This window comes from Trachypithecus francoisi, unplaced genomic scaffold (genome assembly GCF_009764315.1).
Source record: "Trachypithecus francoisi isolate TF-2019V2 unplaced genomic scaffold, Tfra_2.0 Lachesis_group3, whole genome shotgun sequence".
Lineage (NCBI taxonomy): Eukaryota > Metazoa > Chordata > Mammalia > Primates > Cercopithecidae > Trachypithecus > Trachypithecus francoisi.
In genome coordinates this window covers 164,640,516-164,659,178 of record NW_022681468.1, presented here as the reverse complement: position 1 = coordinate 164,659,178, position 18,663 = coordinate 164,640,516, and the positions used below count along the sequence as shown (strand labels likewise).

The 18,663-nt window shown below is 41.6% G+C and overlaps 1 protein-coding gene across 4 annotated transcripts in view; it reads left to right on the top strand.

Annotated features, from left to right (window-relative positions):
• OCA2 (OCA2 melanosomal transmembrane protein) overlaps positions 1–18,663 on the top strand; it is a 326,593-nt gene that overhangs the window by 152,225 nt on the left and 155,705 nt on the right. For all 4 annotated transcript variants that reach the window (XM_033190812.1, XM_033190808.1, XM_033190809.1 and 1 more), the window contains exon 19: positions 18,299–18,426. In XM_033190812.1, coding sequence (XP_033046703.1) covers positions 18,299–18,426 — 128 coding nt within the window. The remainder of the gene's footprint in view (positions 1–18,298; positions 18,427–18,663) is intronic.

Below are 18,663 nucleotides of genomic sequence, written 5' to 3'. Positions count from 1 at the left end.
TGACGCACTCTTTCCCCCTTTTCCCCAATCCCCAGATCCTGGAAACCACTAATCCTACTTTCTGTTTCTGGATTTGCCTATTCTGAACATCTCATTTAATGGAATCATTTTAACATGTGGTCTTTTGCGTCCAGCTTCTTTCACTTGGCATAACATTTTCAAGGTGCATCCGTGTTGCATCATGGATTAGTGTTTCATTTCATTTGGCTGTATGATATTCATATATATGTTATATATTATACTATGTATATTATATATGTAAATATGTCATATATCACATATATATCATAGTATATAACATGTATCACAATTTACCATTTATTAGCTGGTTGACCTAGGAGTGGAACTGCAAGGTCATATGCAACTCTCTGTTGAACTTTTAGAAACCCTGCTAATTGCTTTTCCAGAGCAATTGTACCTTTCCTTTCCTGGTGAAAATGCGTGAGCATTCTGATTTCTCCACACTTTCACCAGCGCTTGTTATTGTGTGTGTCCTTGATTCTGCTCATCATAGCAGGCGTGAAGTGGTACTTCATGACAACTTTGATTTGCATTTCCTAGTGATGAATGACGTTGAGCATCTTTTCTGTGCTTGTCGGTCATTTGTGAAATGCTCTTTTACTAAATAACACGTGAACTTGTTTTTCTCATTGGTTTGGAAGTTTCAGCTGCGATTCACAGTAACGACGGCCTTGTTTTGCTCTGAAGGAGATTTGTTCCTGACTCTGGAGCATTTTTGCCCATTTGAGTCTCCCTTCCTGAGCATCATGTACACACTGTGAGATATGAGGATGAGGAAGGCCAGTGTCCCTCCTCTAGTTGCTTAAAACCGCAGCCTTGCCAGGAGCCTAGTGAGGCATTTCATAGGGTTGGTCATGAGTCTCCACATGCGGGTGTTCACGTTGGTTGTGGTCTCCTTTTATTAACTCCAAAATGTTTTGACTAATGCGGTCAATATCCTCCATTGAGTACCCACAGGTTAATGAATTTGGGGTAGAGCAAATTCATTTAATGACTGTTTCTCGCTTCATTTTTCATTCCAAATGGCTTGGATCACATAGGCCTGCGTATAACCATAAGATTGCTGAGACTTTTAAAAGGGAGGATAATTTTGACAGAGTACCACATTAGCTTTAAAATTGTGGATTTTTCAGAGATGTTAGTGGTCTCTATTTGAGTAAAAATATCTATGTGTTATGAGTGGGAGAGTGAGGTGTTAGACATGCATTCATCGAGAGAAGTGTTAACCCTCTCACATCGAATGGTTACTACTTACAATTTTTTCATTGGTCTTTACCCTTAACATTCTACATTGTCTCAATATATATTAACATTTTTCTATGTGAATTATATTTCCCCCTTAGCATGAATAAGAAGGACAATCTTCATATTCACTATAGAAAACCAAATCTGGAGAAATCACAGCTACAGAATTATTAGAAATATTGGGACCAAGAGATTCTTCTTTTCAGGGCTCAGGATATCCCTAACTTTGTAGTCACAATGCTGAGAAGAGTTAGGTTGTGTCAGCACTTTCACTTGCTTGTCTGAAGCTACACTGCGGTCGTATTTAAATTCTTCAACATTAATAATCAGAAGAAGAATCGAAATAACTTATGAGAGAATAGGGCTGTGGCCATTCACTTCTCAAACTTTTCGTAAGAAGAAGCAGTTTTTCGGTGATGTTTGTGATGTTCGTTTGTGGAAATTAGGTGTTCCATTGCTAGTGGCCAGGTTGGTCTTGTGGCTTCAACTAACTACAGGGCTGGGAAACCTTCTTGGGGGTCCAGTAGGGAGGAGAGTGACAGGTGTGGCACGCTCTGACAAGCTACTAGTGAACCAACACACAAAACACCTCCTACACGATTTGGTAGGGGTTTTACATGAGATCATGTTTTATCTGGTGCTTTAGAATATTACATAGTGGCCCACCAGTGGGGGTGACTAAAATCTGCCTGGATGTTGGTGAGCATGGAATGAATCAGTCAAAAACGCATTCTATTTGGATTTTGAGGAGCCTGAGAAGAAAGGGGGTTCACTCCCAATGGCAAAGCTGTGTGATGTCCTAGAAGAGCTGGGCGTGTTTCTCACAGTCAGGCTGTTCTCTGGCCCACCTCTCCAGGATACCTGGGTACCTCTCCAGGCTCCATCCACGTGGAATTCAGCTCACTGCAGTTGTGCAGTCAGTGACCTGGGTGGTTCCCAAGGACCACAGGAGAACCTGCAATGAGGAGTAAATGTTACTTTCTGCAAGAAGACTCAAGTTGTGTGGCATTCTGAGAATTTGCATTCCTTGTTTTATGTGGATACTTTAGCTGCTTGTTCATTCACTTGTTGATCTGGTATTTGTGAGTGTGTTTTTACCCACTCCTCACTGTGAGAGGCACTGGGGATTCCTGTGAATGAGGCACGATTCCTGACCGCGTCTGACGCACCTGCAGCACGGGCCTGCCTCTGGGATAATGAACCTGATTCTTTAACAAAGCCCAAATGCACCAGTGCAAAATGAGAATTCTTAAACTGCATTTAGTGTTATTTCTGTATGCTTAGTTATTCTTGTGCAAGAATTTACTCATTTTAATGAATAAATGAGCATATGAAAAGGCACTCAACCTCATAAGTCATCAGTAAAATGCAGAATTTAACCACAATGAGATGACATCATTTTAAGCCCCCACAATTTTAATTCTACTCCTTCATGATATCTAGGGAGCATAATATTCATATTTTGAATATCACTGCATTTAATAGGCCCTGAAGGCACCAGAAGTTGAGTACAAATATGAGTAGAGTCTTGTTGTGAGCGGTGAATAACACTCATAAACATTGCCAACATTTCAGTTAATTTTTTTAAAAGTAGAGGTTAGAAAATCATTTGACATCGAGACCTAAAAAAGTGAAGATAAAAATTTAAGGAAACATTAGTCACGGCGCCTTCCTTTCTTGCTGACGTTTTTGTGAGTTTGTCGTGGATGTTCTAGTTCACGTGAGTTTTGACCACATCAAGAACATGAAGCTCCTCGGAGCCTGTTTGATTTTCAACATGTTTCAAAGATGCTCGAGACCACAGAACAGCACCAACGTTCAGTTAAGCTCTGGTTGGTTCCCCCATGGCCTCGGCAAGCGTATGGATTTAGCTGAGAGGCCCCTATAGTACCCTGGTGTGTGAGGCTAGCATAGCCGTCCCAGGTCCATCATGGCAGTTGTATGTGAACTGTCTTCTCCATGAGCCTGTGCAGTCCTCGGGACAGAGCTCAGTCTAGTCCGCCACTCCAAGGCCACAGAGACCGGAGTGTGCTCAGGGCATGTGCGTCGATGCAGGTGTCTCTCAGGCCATCCTGGGAGCTCAGCCCGCCACTGTCTCTCTCTGACAATGTGAGTGCTTTAGAATGTGAGTGAGCTGGCATTCAGGGGACAGCCTGGGTAACTGGTACTTGTGTTTATCAAGGACAAAGATCCTGCCTCTGTGTCTGTGTCTGTGCATTCTCATTAGAGGTCTTCATATTTGGTGAAACTTACCAGCCTGTAAGCACAGTAACCCTTGAGTGTCCTGACAGTTTTAGTTACTGCCTTCTAATGGCATATTTGTAGGGCTGTACCAGTCCCTGACCCCGCCGTCACAATTTTCTGCCTTCCATTTTTGGAAGTGGCTTGGAAAGCATACGTTGAAAAGTGACAGTTTTGCCACTTTTACTGATGAAAAGCTGGCATCAGCCCACTTGGTCTAGCAAGCAATGGGCCTGGAGTCCTGCCTCTGCAAGTTGTGGGCAGAAGGGCTCAAATGCCCCCTGGTGAGAGAGGGCGGATGCTTAGCTACCTCCTGACCCTCATCAGATCTTAGGTGGCGCATCAGCTGAGGCAGGTGTGGACCTCCTCCCCCTCCGGCACAGCTCTAGGCACTTCCCTCCCCAGGGTGCCTGTTTGGTTTAGGAGGACCTAATCTCTGCCAGGTTCAGTGGCCTCTGTAAAACAGGGATCCTGCTGAGTGCCTTCATCACATCATATTACGTCATCAAACATCTCCATTGACTCAACTCGTTTTGTTGTTATGTAGCTTTATTGCAGCATTAACTGACTAACATACCTTACAATCTATTCATGCATAACATGTAATCACTAGGGTAAGCTGGCCCATCCTTTTCTTATTTATATTTGTGACTCAGCTTCTTAAATTGGGTATGAAAAGCCGTAATGGTAAAAGATGAGGTTGATAACTTTGTCTTACATTGGGGAACTTGTTTCTCATAAGATACTACCATATGAGTGAAAAAGAAGCCACAGAGTGGAAAAAAAGTGTGTGCAAAAGCATCCGTTGTCACATTGCGAAATTATACCTAAAATATAAAAAGAGCACCTATAGGTCAATAAGAGAAGACAGAACCCTCTAATAGAAAGATGGGCAGGAATCCTAACTAGACACTTCACAGAAGAAGATATTGACATTACTGAAAGTATTAATACGCATATGAAAGGGTGTTCAACCTTGTAAGTCATGAGTAAAATGCAAAATTTAACCACAGCGAGATGCCATTATATCCACACCTAAATGGTTAGAATAAAAGACGGACAGTACTAAATACTGAAAGGTTGTAGAGCAGTAGGAAGTGTCGTGCATTGCTGATAAGATTGTATATTTGTACAATGACTTTTGAAAATGATTTGACAGCACCTACTAAAGTTTAGAACAAGGTATATCTTTTGCTCAGTAATTTTGTTCGTAGTGGTATGCCCAACAAAAATATGTACCTTTGCACACCGAAAGACTGTCTGAAAATGCTCATAGCAGCCTCTTTACAAAAGTCCCAAACTGGACGCAACTCAGATATCAGCCCTGAGAATGGACGAATGGCGGGACAGTCATACCGTGGAATACTATACAGAAATAAAAAATGAATGTATTACATGACTGAATCTCACAAACATGTTGGCCAAAAGACAAATCTGACAGAAAAGAGGATATGCTATATGATTCCATTTATAAAAAACTTAGAAACAGGCACATTTATTCTCTGGTGTCAAGGGCAGAGCCTGACTGGCATCCTGGGGCATGGAACCTTTTGATGTGGTCTGCACAAGTCAGCCTCTGGGGCAGAGAATGTGTGGGGACGGTGAAAAGAGAGGGAGGGGAAAGTCAGCAGCGTTCTCATGCCCCTGCACTGGCCTGTCCACATTGGTGGAAATCTTTATTTGAAGCAAAATGCTCAGAAGTAGAATCATCTGTATTCTTTCCAACCTCAACTCTTTTTAAATGATTCACTTGATGTAGTTGTGGCATTTTCTAGCCAGATTGGAAACCATGCGGAAGCTTCCAGGTGTTGAACGGAAGCCATTGGCTTCACTCCGAGCTTTGGTGTTGCAGCTACAGCCAGTATCTGGGGCAGTCACAGCCACTTTCTGGGTCTAGGAGGGAGACGGCAGATCTGGAGCTCGATCTTCCTAATTCTAAGCCTGTGTCCTGCAGCACACAGCAGGTGCCCATAAAAGCAACTGAGTGTTGGAGCTAGGCTTTACAATTGCTGTGAGGATTGAATCAGGTAATACACACACAGGCCTGAAGAGCAGTGCCTGGTGCACGACTGCATGAGATACGAACAAACAGTTCAGGCTGATGGCTAAGCAGTGCAGGAAGACACAAAGATTATAAAAAATGGTCTTCCTTTGCTGGATTTTAAAGGGAAACTAGAAAGAATGGGAGTTTTCCCTTGAGAGAAAGCCTGTGCAGTCTATATGATAATTGAGTAAGTAGTTAGGTGCTCCTTCTTTCTGCTCCCGTAGCAACTGCCTGATGCGTGGTGCCATAATAGACCTTAACCCCCCTGGTCACTCAGCTTCTTCCGACTTTCTAAACCGGCTCATCCCGTGTGCCCTGTACTACTCACCCACCCAACTGTGGAGTGGGGGCTCCCCACAAGGAAGCACTGGGTTTGCACCCTGGAGGTTGAATTCTTGGGTAAGTGAGACAGCTAGGACTGCCCCAGGGACAACCACAATGTACCTGTGCAACAGAAAGTCCTTGATTATTTGTGATCTCACTTGGTCTATTTCAGGCAGTTGATGGCCAGTACTCATGTAATATCCTCATGAAAGGGCGGCAGGCAGGGTGGTTTGTACTGTACACAGTGTGCAGAGTCCATCTGCGGGTTTTCCCGTTTGGAAGGATGAATATGAGATGAGTAACTGTTCAGATAGTCTCTGGAGATGCATCCTGTGTGCCTCAAGGCACATCGGTTAGTTCATCTTAATTGATCCGGACAGTATTGCCTTTGTTCAAAGTCAGTTATGCAATGTCCAGGGCAAGGAACATGGACGGTATGTCTTTTATATAAAAGATGACAAGATTTCAAATAGAACAAAATTAAGTTACGTTTCTCAGTATATTAATCCAGTCACACTGTGGCAAGAGATTTCAAATAAATAAACCAGATCTGTTCATAATTAGCAAAAGCATTCCATCAGAAGCCTGAGCACGTCAGAGGAATGCAACGTGGCAGCATGGAAGGAAATTCTTGCAGACTGGGGATTGAATCCTGACTTCACTCCAGCAAGCTGTGCAGCCTGCAGAAAACCAGTCCGTCTTCGGGAGCCTCAGTTTCCCCCTGGACTGGGGTGCTGAGAGATGCCCAGCAAATGCCTGTGCGTAGGAGGCGGCTGGGGGACTGGCAGAATCCCTTTCCTGCTTTCCTTTGAATCATGTTGCCCAGGGCTTTAGGAATGAGGGAAAAGAGGCTCCTTTAGCTATTTGTTTGGCATGGAACTTGACTCTGTTGGAGACACAAATGAAAGTACAGAGCCACTTAGCTCTGATTTTTTGCATTGAGAAATGGCAACGCTCTTGGTGAGAGATTAATGCCCACTTGAGGAAAGGGTTTGATAGAAGCTCCACAGGAAAAAGACGGCTCACGTAAATGGTACTTTTTATCTGTATTCATCTCCACTCAACTGCATTTTTAATTTTTAGAAAAAGAGTCTGAATGACACGTTGTTAGAATTTGTAATCGAATGTGAAGCTGGAAACTGTGATGCTCCCGTCAGTGGCTTTTGCTTCCAGTACACTGTGGAGGAACCACTGCCTCAGCCTTTGTTGGTGTCGCTGAGGAGCCGGTGCTGAGCCCAGCAGCCTGGAGCATTGCTCACAGGGACCTGGGCTGTGTAGACGTGCAGCCTGGACTCAGCAGGACCAGGTGATACCAGGCAGATGGGCTTGTGCCCCAAAAACCCTGATTAGTGCCACTGGCTCTGCAGGCAGTGCGATTGAAAGTAAGAGGGAAATTGAGGTTTTGCAGGGACAAGGTCTTCATTCAATTGTAGACTATTGCAGGGAACTTTTCTAACAAGACAAATATCCGTGACTCTGGAGCCTTTTCTGAAGTTGGATGGATGAGTGCTATGGCAGGAGTTCTGGCTGGAGGAAAGTGCAGGCCTCCACAATCGATAAGAGAAAGGAGAACTATTAAAAAGAGTCCCAAAGGACCTTCCAGCTTTTTGTCATGACTGAAATTTCTCTCAGAATCATGGAAAAGAACTTGTGTTCTTACTGACTTTTAGAGAGAGCTTCTGATTGCTATATGGCAGAGAAAACAAGGGATGCCATTTCTGGAGTCAAAAAGCTTTATCCAGGACAAGTGAAACTGGAGCAATTCTTTCTTACTGAGAATTGAAAGAAAAGATGTGGTGATCTGTGTTAGAGGAGCGGTGAAGGAGTCACCGTCAGATGTGATGATCAGAGAAGCAAGTGTCTGTCTGTCTTCTGTACTGTGTGCTAGGTGCCCCGGAGAATTCAAAGAAAAGTAACGTTCTGGTTCGGAGACAAAGCTAACATGAAGTAGAAACATCAGGCCACTGCAGCCTCTTTGCTGAGAAATCTCACAGACCTCTCCCTGTCTAACACTGGGGTCCCAACATGTTTGCATGATACAAAACATGGCCTGCCTTTCACACGTTAAATGACAATGCCCTTCCCAACCCTGTCACCCTTTTTAAAATTTTCCTGTTGTAGTAAGAAAAATAATATGTCATATGCTTAAAAATATATAGTTAAAATGGCAAGGCTTGTGCGATACATGTATATCACGTAAAATTGTGTATGCATATAAAGTATGTGATATGTATATGTATATAGATATGTATGTATCCACATGTGATATATACATATGTTTTATACATATATATCAGATACATATGTGGTATGTATATATCACGTAAAATTTGTCATTTTAACCATTTTTAATTGTACTACTCAGTGGCATTAATTACATCACTGTCAGGCCTCTGAGCCCAAGGCCGCACGTATACATCCAGAGGGCCTGAGGCAACCGAAAAGTACAAAAGAAGTGAAACAGCCAGCCCCTGTCTTAACTATTGACCAGCCTTACGGCATTCCATGATGACTTGTTCCTGCCCTGCCCCAACTGATGGCTCGATGGACCTCGTGACATTCTTCATCTGGACAATGAGTCCTGTGATCTCTCCCCCATGCACCTTGTGACCCCTGCCCCTGCCCACAAGAGAAAAACCCCCTTTAACTGTAACTTTCCACTGCTTATCCCAGTCCTATAAAACTGCCCCTTCCCTAACTCCCTTCGCTAACTCTCTTTTCGGACTCAGCCCGCCTACACCCAGGTGATTAAAAAGCTTTATTGCTGTTTGGTGGTCTCTTCACATGGATGGGTGTGACCGTCACCATCACCATTATCTCCAAAACATTTCATTAACCCCAAGCAGAAACCCTATAATCATTAAGCAATAACTCTCCATTTCACCCCCCACCCTGCCCACCCCGGTAATCTCTTAATCAGCCTTCTGTCTGTTTAATGGAATCACATTCGTTTATTTCTGCTTTTGTCACTTTTGCTGTTGTAGCCTAGAAATCATTGCCAAGTCCAGTAGACTGAATGTTTTCCTCCATGTTTTCTTTTAGGAGTTTTGTAGTATTAGACTTTATGTTTAGGTCTCTAATCTAGTTTGAGTTAATTTTTGTATATGTTGTAAGATAAGGGTCCAACTTTATTCTTTTGCATGCAGATACCAGTTTCCTCAACACCATTTGTTAAAGAGACTGTGATTGAGTAGTCCTGGCATTCTCATCAAAGATCATTTGACCATAAGCATATGTGTTTATTTCTGGGCTCCATATTCTATTCCATTAGCTGGTTTTTTTTTTTTTTTCCCTATGCCTTGTGATTTATTTTTGGTTGAACACTGAACATTTGAATATTATATTGTGGTAAATCTAGAAATCAGTTTCACTCCCTTCCCCAGGGTTGTTATTATTATTCATTTTTATAATTGAAGGCTGGAGTAGTCTTGTTTGTTTTGTGACATTTCCAAACTATTTTTGAAAAGACTGTATTCCTCGTCATGTATGGTCACTGGAATCTCTGTTCCTTAGTGATTGCTTAGTGTGTTCGGCTGGTGTTTTGACAGAGCTTGATTTGAATTCCAGGAGCTTTAAAAAGCAAACGAACCACCACAACAAAAATACCTCTTCCTGCTTTATAGATTGGCTCTGTGCTAGATAGAACCTTCCTTCAAAACTTAGCCAGGCTTGCACTGCGACTAGGCATCAGCACAAGCTGAAAGTTTTGGGCATTCTCCCGTCTTTTCTGAGCGGGGGCTTTTCCCTAGATAGGCATGTGGCTTTCTGTCTCTCTGCCTGCCCCCACCGCCCCCCACCTGCACCATGTTTGCTTTTGAATATCTCAGTTTCACAAAGAAACTCTCCAGATTTTGCTCCTGTTCCTCGGTAGCCTGTTACATGCTTGTCTTTCCCCAGGCACCTGTGGTTTGGCTTGCAGTGCTTTTGAACAATGCCTGCCATTTTCCTGACCTGGGTTCTTCTGCCTCAGGTGAAACAGATGAATACCTTGCTGGTGCCTCAGCTACCCTCCAGCCAGGTTAGAACAGACATTCACAATAGTTTGCGAATAATGCTGCTCTTCTCTACCTGAACCAGGGGGCAGGGTTCACCTCCTTTGTGGAACCTTCTCTCAGTCCCCATATATTGTTATTTTTTCTGGGTGCTCGCCGGTGGTTTACATCTACCTACAGTATTGCATTAAGTATAACTTTATTTACATACGTGTGTTCTCCACTGGACGGCGAGGCCTTTGAAGTGGTGCCTTGCTTACATTCCCATCTATATCCCTTAAGCTCAGAGGCAGGTACAGAGCAGGTTTCCAAAAGTGGCATATAGAACAATTTGGATTTAGGGGACAACCAGTGAGGACCAGATGATCAGGAGTGTTTCCAGATATTGTGAGACAATGGTCTTGCAAAAGTAGAGAAATGGGTATACTTTGGAAAGCAGGAGGAACTGTAGGAGACAAAAGGGTAGTTTGGATACGTCTTCAAATTCTATACATCATATTCAATAACTGTCATTGTTTTCTATATTTAAGCCCTTGAAGGTAGAGTAAGAGTAATAGAAATAATTTGAAACAATCAGAACAGGTAATTTTTTTTTTTTTTTTTTTAATGCAAGGTACAGCCCGGGCATGGTGGCTTATGCCTGTAATCCCAGCACTTTGGGAGGCCACGGCAGGTGGATCACCTGAGGTCAGGAGTTTGAGACCAGCCTGGCCAACATGGTGAAACCCCGTCTCTACTAAAAATACAAAAAATTAGCTGGATGTGGTGGTGGGCACCTGTAATCCCAGCTACTCAGGAGGCTGAGGCAGGAGAATCACTTGAACCCCGGAGGCAGAGGTTGCAGTGAGCTGAGATTGTGCCACTGCACTCCAGCCTGGGTGACAAGAGCAAAACTCCATTTCAAAAAAATTAAAATTAAAAATAAATAAATAAGTAGATAAAATAAAAGGCAAGGTATAGAATTGTCAAGAATTGTTTAACAGGATAGTTTATTCATCCAAGTAATTCTTATTTAAGAGATTTTTTTCCTCCCCTCAAACATGTAAACAATTGAGATCTTAGTACTTTTTTTTTTTTTTTTTTAACTGAATAGTATTCTGCCTCTCCTACTTGTAAACTGGCCTGATCCACTCTGGTCTTGGAGAACTCCTTTATCTTTTTGGTGGGCCCTAACTTTAGTCTCTAACTCTTGAAAGTGGGAGATGGCTAGCTCTGTAATGCTTATAATGAAAGTCACACACATAACTATCAATCGGATCCATATTTAGTTGCGAGCAGGCATACATCAGTTTGTGCAACCTCTTTGGCTAATTTGATGATGCCCCAGTTCTTTGAACCTTTAGTGTTCTAAGCACATCTTGCATACAGTGTTTACTGGAGACAGCAAAAATATTCTAAGAAAATCCAGTGAACCTTAGAGTTGGAATCAGAGTGTTTAGAGACGAAGTGTCAGACCTCCGTCCTGATGAAGAGCCTGGCTCAGTCACGGCACTGAAGAGCTCCTTGAGCCTGTTGATACTCGCTTACTCCTGACCTCCCAGCACCTCCCTCCTCAGGCAGTCTCTGGCCTGTTTTCTGTCACTGTAGATTATGTTGGTAAGCTTTTCCACAAAAGAGTAGACAGAAAACACTTGAGGCTTTTTAGCCTACATTCTCTCTCACGAATGCTAAATGACTGGGTTGTGGTAAAGCAGTCACAGAAAGTATCTAAATGGAGGGCTGTAGATGTGTTTCAGTAAAATTAGATTTCTAGAAACAAGCAGGGAGTCAGATTTGACCCATGGACTATAGCTTGTCAAACTCTGCTATTTACATTTTCTAGAACTTTATATTAAAAATGATATATATATATATATTTGTTCCGGCTTTCATTCAGCATAATTATTATGAGATTCATCCGTGTGGTCGCATACATCAGTAATTCATTCCTGTTATTACTGAGTAGTATTCCATGGTTTGAATATGACACCATTTTTTTGGACATACATTCACCTGTTGATGGATATTTGAATTGTTTCCAGTTTTTGACCATCAGGACTAAGACTACAGTAAACATTGTGTTTGATTTTTTGTGTTAGCTTATGCTTTAATTTCTCTTGGGTAAATACCTCAAAGTGGAATGGTGGGTTCATATTGGTGGGTGTGTGGATCATGTTTTTCAAAACTGCCACGCTCTTTTCCAGAATGGTTACACAATTTTGCACTCCCACCAGCAGTGCTTGAAAGTTCCTGTTCCTTCATCTCCTTGTCAACATTCACTTTAGTCAGAGTTTTTTATTTTACACATTCGAAGGTAGATGGTGAAATGTCATTGTGGTTTTACTCCACGTTTCCCTAATGGCTAGTGGTATTTGACCATCTTTTCATGTACACATTTGCCAGTGTTCTATCTTCTTTGTTGAAGTGTCCGTTTAAAATATTTCCCATTTTAATTGGGTTGTTTGTTTACTTGTTGAATTTTGAGAATTAAAAAATATATATATTCTAGATGTTAGTCTTTATCACATAGATGATTTGGAAATATTTTCTCCCAGTTTGTGGCTTTTCTCTACTTTTATTGACAGTGCCCTTTGAAAAACAAGCATTTGTAATTTTGATAAAGTGCAATTAATATGATTTTTTTCTTTTCATATATTATGTTTTTAGTGTTATATCTAAGAAAACCTTTAACTCAGGGTCAGAGATTTCTTCCTGTATTTTCTTCCAGAAGTTTTATAGTTAAGTTTTACATTTAGGCCTATAATCCATTTGTATTAAATTTTGTATATGATTAGTGAACAGATCAAAGTAAAAGTTCTTTTGCATGTGAATATCCAACTGTTCCAGCACCATATGTGGAAAAGACTTCTCCTTCTAATGGTATTAAACCACCATTGAATCTATGCAAAAAAATCAATGGACCATAAATATATGGGTATATTTTTGGATTCTCCATTGATCAATTTATTCTGATGCAATATCACACTGTTTTTATTGCTGTTGCTGTGTAATAAATCTTGAAGTAAGATAATGTATATTCTCAAACTTTGTTCTTCTTTTACACAAGTTGTATTGGTTATTCTAGTCCTTTGCATTCTTATGTGATTTTTAGAATCAGTTTGTTAATTTCTACACGAAGGAGTGCTGGGATTTATACAAAACATTCTTAGGAAAAATGAAAGAACACATAAATAATTGGAGCTATATACTGTGTTTATAGATCAGAAGCTCCTATATTGTTAAAATGTTAATTCTTCCCAAATTAATTCATACATACCTCTCTGCCTCAAAGGAGTCCACCCTCTAGTTCCTGATGTTAATGGCCATATATGTTATATTACAAGGAACTTTGCAGGTGGATTTAGGTTATAAACCTTCATAAAGGGAGATTTTTCTGGATTATCCAGGTAGATCCAATGTAATCACAAGGGCCCTTAAAAATAAAGTGAAAGAAGAGCCAGTTAGAGAACTGTGACAGGCGAAGAGGCAGGAGAGATTTGAAGTGTGAGAGGGACATTGCTGGCTTTGAAGATGGAGGAATGGAGGCATGAGGCTGGGGATGTGGGTGCCTCTGGAAGCTCAGCACAGCTTTTGGGTGACAGCCAGTAAGGAAACAGGGGTCTTAGTCTTACAGCTGCAGGGAACTGGATTATGTCAACGCCTGAATGAGCACAGAAACACATCCTGCCCTAGAGCCTCCAGACGGGAGCGCAGCCCTGCCAACACTGTGGCTGTGACTTCATGAGACTCTAAGCAGACATTCGGCTGTAAACCAGCATCCTCTGACCTATGAAAACCATGATCTAATAAATAGGTGTTATTTCAAGCCACTATGTTTATTTTTTATTTTTTATTATACTTTAAGTTCTAGGGTACATGTGCACAACGTGCAGGTTTGTTACATATGTATACATGTGCCATGTTGGTGTGCTGCACCCATTAACTCGTCATTTACATTAGGTATATCCCCTAATGCTTTCCCTTCCCTGTCCCCCACCCCGGGTGTGTGGTGTTCCCCACCCTGTGTCCAAGTGTTCTTATTGTTCAATTCCCACCTGTGAGTGAGAACATGCGGTGTTTGGTTTTCTGTTCTTGGTGATAGTTTGCTCGGAATGATGGTTTCCAGCTTCATCCATGTCCCTACAAAGGACATGAACTCATCCATTTTTATGGCTGCATAGTATTCCATGATGTACATGTGCCACATTTTCTTAATCCAGTCTATCATTGATGGACATTTGGGTTGGTTCCAAGTCTTTGCTATTGTGAACAGTGCTGTAATAAACATGTGTGTATGTGTCTTTATAGCAGCATGATTTATAATCCTTTGGGTGTATGCCCAGTAGTGGGATGGCTGGGTCAAATGGTATTTCTAGTTCTAGATCCTTGAGGAATCACCACACTGTCTTCCATAATGGTTGAACTAGTTTATAGTCCCACCAACAGTGCAAAAGTGTTCCTATTTCTCCACATCCTCTCCAGCACCTGTTGTTTCCTGACTTTTTAATGATTGCCATTCTAACTGGTATGAGATAGTATCTCATTGTAGTTTTGATTTGCATTTCTCTGATGACCAGTGATGATGAGCGTTTTTTCACGTCTCTGTTGGCTGCATAAATGTCTTCTTTTGAGCAGTGTCTGTTCATATCCTTCGCCCACTTTTTGATGGAGTTGTTTGATTTTTTTCTTGTAAATTTGTTTAAGTTCTTTGTAGATTCTGAATATTAGCCCTTTGTTAGATGGGTAGATTGCAAAAATTTTCTCCCATTCTGTAGGTTGCCTGTTCACTCTGATGGTAGTTTCTTTTGCTGTGCAGAAGCTCTTTAGTTTAATTAGACCGCATTTGTCAATTTTGTCTTTTGTTGCCATTGCTTTTGGTGTTTTAGACACAAGTCCTTGCTCATGCCTATGTCCTGAATGGTATTGCCTAGGTTTCCTTCTAGGGTGTTTATTGTTTTAGGTCTGGCATTTACGTCTTTAATCCATCTCGAATTAATTTTTGTAAAAGGTGTAAGGAAGGGATCCAGTTTCAGCTTTCTATATATGACTAGCCAGTTTTCCCAGCACCATTTATTAAATAGGGAATCCTTTCCCCATTTCTTGTTTTTGTCAGGTTTGTCAAAGATCAGATGGCTGTAGATGTGTGGTATTATTTCTGAGGACTCTGTTCTGTTCCATTGGTCTATATCTCTGTTTTGGTACCAGTACCATGCTGTTTTGGTTACTGTAGCCTTGTAGTATAGTTTGAAGTCAGGTAGCATGATGCCTCCAGCTTTGTTCTTTTGGGTTAGGATTGTCTTGGCAATGCAGGTTCTTTTTTGGTTCCATATAAACTTTAAAGTAGTTTTTTCCAATTCTGTGAAGAAAGTCATTGGTAGCTTGATGGGGATGGCATTGAATCTATAAATTACCCTGAGAAGTATGGCCGTTTTCATGATACTGATTCTTCCTATCCACGAGCATGGTATGTTCTTCCATTTGTTTGTGTCCTCTTTTATTTTGTTGAGCAGTGGTTTGTAATTCTCCTTGAAGAGGTCCTTTACATCCCTTGTAAGTTGGATTCCTAGGTATTTTATTTTCTTTGAAGCAATTGTGAATGGGAGTTCACTCGTGATTTGGCTCTCTGTTTGTCTGTTATTTGTGTATAGGAATGCTTGTAATTTTTGCACATTGATTTTGTATCCTGAGACTTTGTGGAAGTTGCTTATCAGCTTAAGGAGATTTTGGGCTGAGACGATGGGATTTTCTAAATATGCAATCATGTCATCTGCAAACAGGGACAATTTGACTTCCTCTTTTCCTAATTGAATACCCTTTATTTCTTTCTCCTGAGTGATTGCCCTGGCCAGAACTTCCAACACTATGTTGAATAGGAGTGGTGAGAGAGGGCATCCCTGTCTTGTGCCGGTTTTCAAAGGGAATGTCAAGCCACTATGTTTATGATCATTTGTTATGGCAGCTGTTGAAAACAAGTACACATTTTTGTATCTATAGAATCTATAGTCATGCCACCGAACTTATTCTTGATATTGGCAATTTTGTTTTCTCACTTGGTCTCTTCAGATAGGCTAAAAGTTTTTTTTTTTTTTTTTTTTGAGACGGAGTCTCGCTCAGTCGCCCAGTCTGGAGTGCAGTGGTGTGATCTTGGCTCACTGCAAGCTCCGCCTCCCGGGTTCACGCCATTTTCCTGCCTCAGCCTCCCCAGTAGCTGGGACTACAGGTGCCCACCGCCACGCCCGGCTAATTTTTTGCATTTTCAGTAGAGACGGGGTTTCACCGTGTTAGCCAGGATGGTCTTGATCTCCTGACCTCGTGATCCACCTGCCTTGGCCTCCCAAAGTGCTGGGATTACAGGCGTGAGCCACTGCGCCCGGCCTAGGCTAAAAGTTGACTGATCTTACTGAGCTTTTGAAAGAACCAGGTTTTGGTATCTTTGCTTTTCTCTAACATTTTTTTTCCCTTTTCTATTTCATTGATTTCTGCTCCAATCTTTATTATTTCTTTTCTTCTACTTAGTTTGGGTTTCATTTGCTCTAACCAGTAAGGAAAAAAATAACCAGAGCATTTAAACAAAAAACTTTATGAAAGAAGATATATGGATGGCAAATAAGTAAAAGATGCTGAATGTCAGCTCGGCATGGTAGCTCATGCCTTTAATTCCAGTACTTTGGGAGGCCAAGGTGGGCTCGAGGGCAGGAGTTCGTGACCAGTGCGGCCAACATGGTAAAACCCCGTCTCTACTGAAAATACAAAAATTAGCTGGGCAGGGTGGTGCACACTTGTAATCCCAGCTACTTGGGAGGCAAAGGCAGGAGCATCGCTTGAACCTGGTAGACGGAGGTTGCAGTGAGCCAAGATTGCAGCACTGTGCTCCAGCCTGGGCCACAGAGTGAGACTCCATCTCAAAAAAATAAAAATAAAAATAAAAAGGATGCTCAATGTCATTAATCATGAGAGAAATGCAATTGGAAGCCACAGTAAGATCCCACTACACGTCCATTATAATGTCTAAAATCAGAAAGGCTGATCAAGTTTTGGTGAAGATGTAAGAACTGGAATTCTCATACGCTGCTGGTGGGATTGTAAAATGAGGAAATTATTTTGGAAAATAGTTTTGCAGTTTCCTGAAGCATAAATGTTTCATATAACATTGCGTAGTATTAACCTATCATATATCCAACCGTCTCATTTCCTAGGTATTAGCCAAGGGAACTGAAAGCTTATGTACATACAAAGACTTGTATATGAATGTTCACAGCATGTTTATTTGAAATAGCCGACACTGGAAACAATCCACGTGTCCATTAATAGGTGAATGATACGTACATGGTAATATATCCACACACTAGCATACTACTGCACATTAAAAAAGGATGAACTGCGGACTCACACACCAACAGTGAAGGATCTTTTTTTGTTTTGAGACAGAGTTTCACTCTTGTTGCCCAGGCTGGAGTGCAATGGCACGATCTCAGCTCACCGCAACCTCCGCCTCCCATGTTCAAGCGATTCTCCTGCCTCAGCCTCCCAAGCAGCTGGGATTACAGGCATGCGCCACCACATCTGGCTAATTTTGTGTTTTTAATAGAGACAGGGTTTCTCCGTGTTGGTCAGGATGGTCTCGAACTCCCAATCTCAGGTGATCTGCCCACTTGGGCCTGCCAAAGTGATGGGATTACAGGCGTGAGCCACTGCGCCTGGCCAACAGTGAAGGATCTTAACATGGTTATGCTGAATGTTGATTGTTTTTGTCTGGATGATCTGTCTATTGAGAAATAGTCAGACAAAAAAACACAACTGGCTGGGCGTGGTGGCGTGTGCCTGTAATCCAAGCACTTTGGGAGGTGGAGGTAGGTGGATCACTTGAGGCCAGGAGTTTGATATCAGCCTGGCCAACATAGCGAAACCTTGTCTCTACTAAAAATGCAAAAAATTAACTGGTGTGATGGCATGCACCTGTAATCCCAGCTACTTGGGAGGCTGAGGCTCCCCAGCTTGGGCCTGGGAGGTGGAGGTTGCAGTGAGTCGAACTGCAGCCCAACCTGGGCGACTGAGCAAAACTGTGTCTCAAGAAAACCCCCCAAACAACAACAACAAAAAACAATGGTGTAATTTACAGAAAACCTGCATTTATAGAAAATGTAAATCAATCTATAGTGAAAGAAAAGAGAAGAATGGCTTACTGGGAGTGTGGGGGTTGACAAGAGGAGCTAGAGGAGGTGCAAGAGCGTAGGCATGAATAAACTCCTAGGGTCAATGGCCGTGTTCGTTATCTTGATTACAGTGTTGGTTTCATGAGTATACGTATATCCAAATAGAAATTATATGCATTTTAAATATATGCAGTTTGTAGTATGACAATTATTCTTGAAAAAGGCAACCAGAAGATAAAAAAAAGAATTGGTGTGTTAACAGTGGAACTATATCTCCATGTCTGTTTACTTATTTGCAGGATGGATTGCTATTCTGGGTGCCATCTGGTTGCTAATTTTAGCTGATATTCATGATTTTGAGATAATTCTACACAGAGTGGAATGGGCAACACTTCTGTTTTTCGCAGCGCTCTTTGTTCTGATGGAGGTAAGATTTTAGAACTTTTGCCATATGGCATTTTACCTGATTTTGTATTTCATATTTTGTTTGGTGAATGAAGAAAGGCTACATCTATAACTCTTTCCTCATATTCTATAAGTGGAAAACAATGGAGGTTGTAACTGGACTATTTTAAGTTAACCAGCTTTCCCTTAGCCACTAGGAGATTTCTGGTAGCACTGCTTATTTTTTTTTCATGAATTATCTTTGTGATTTGTAAACTCA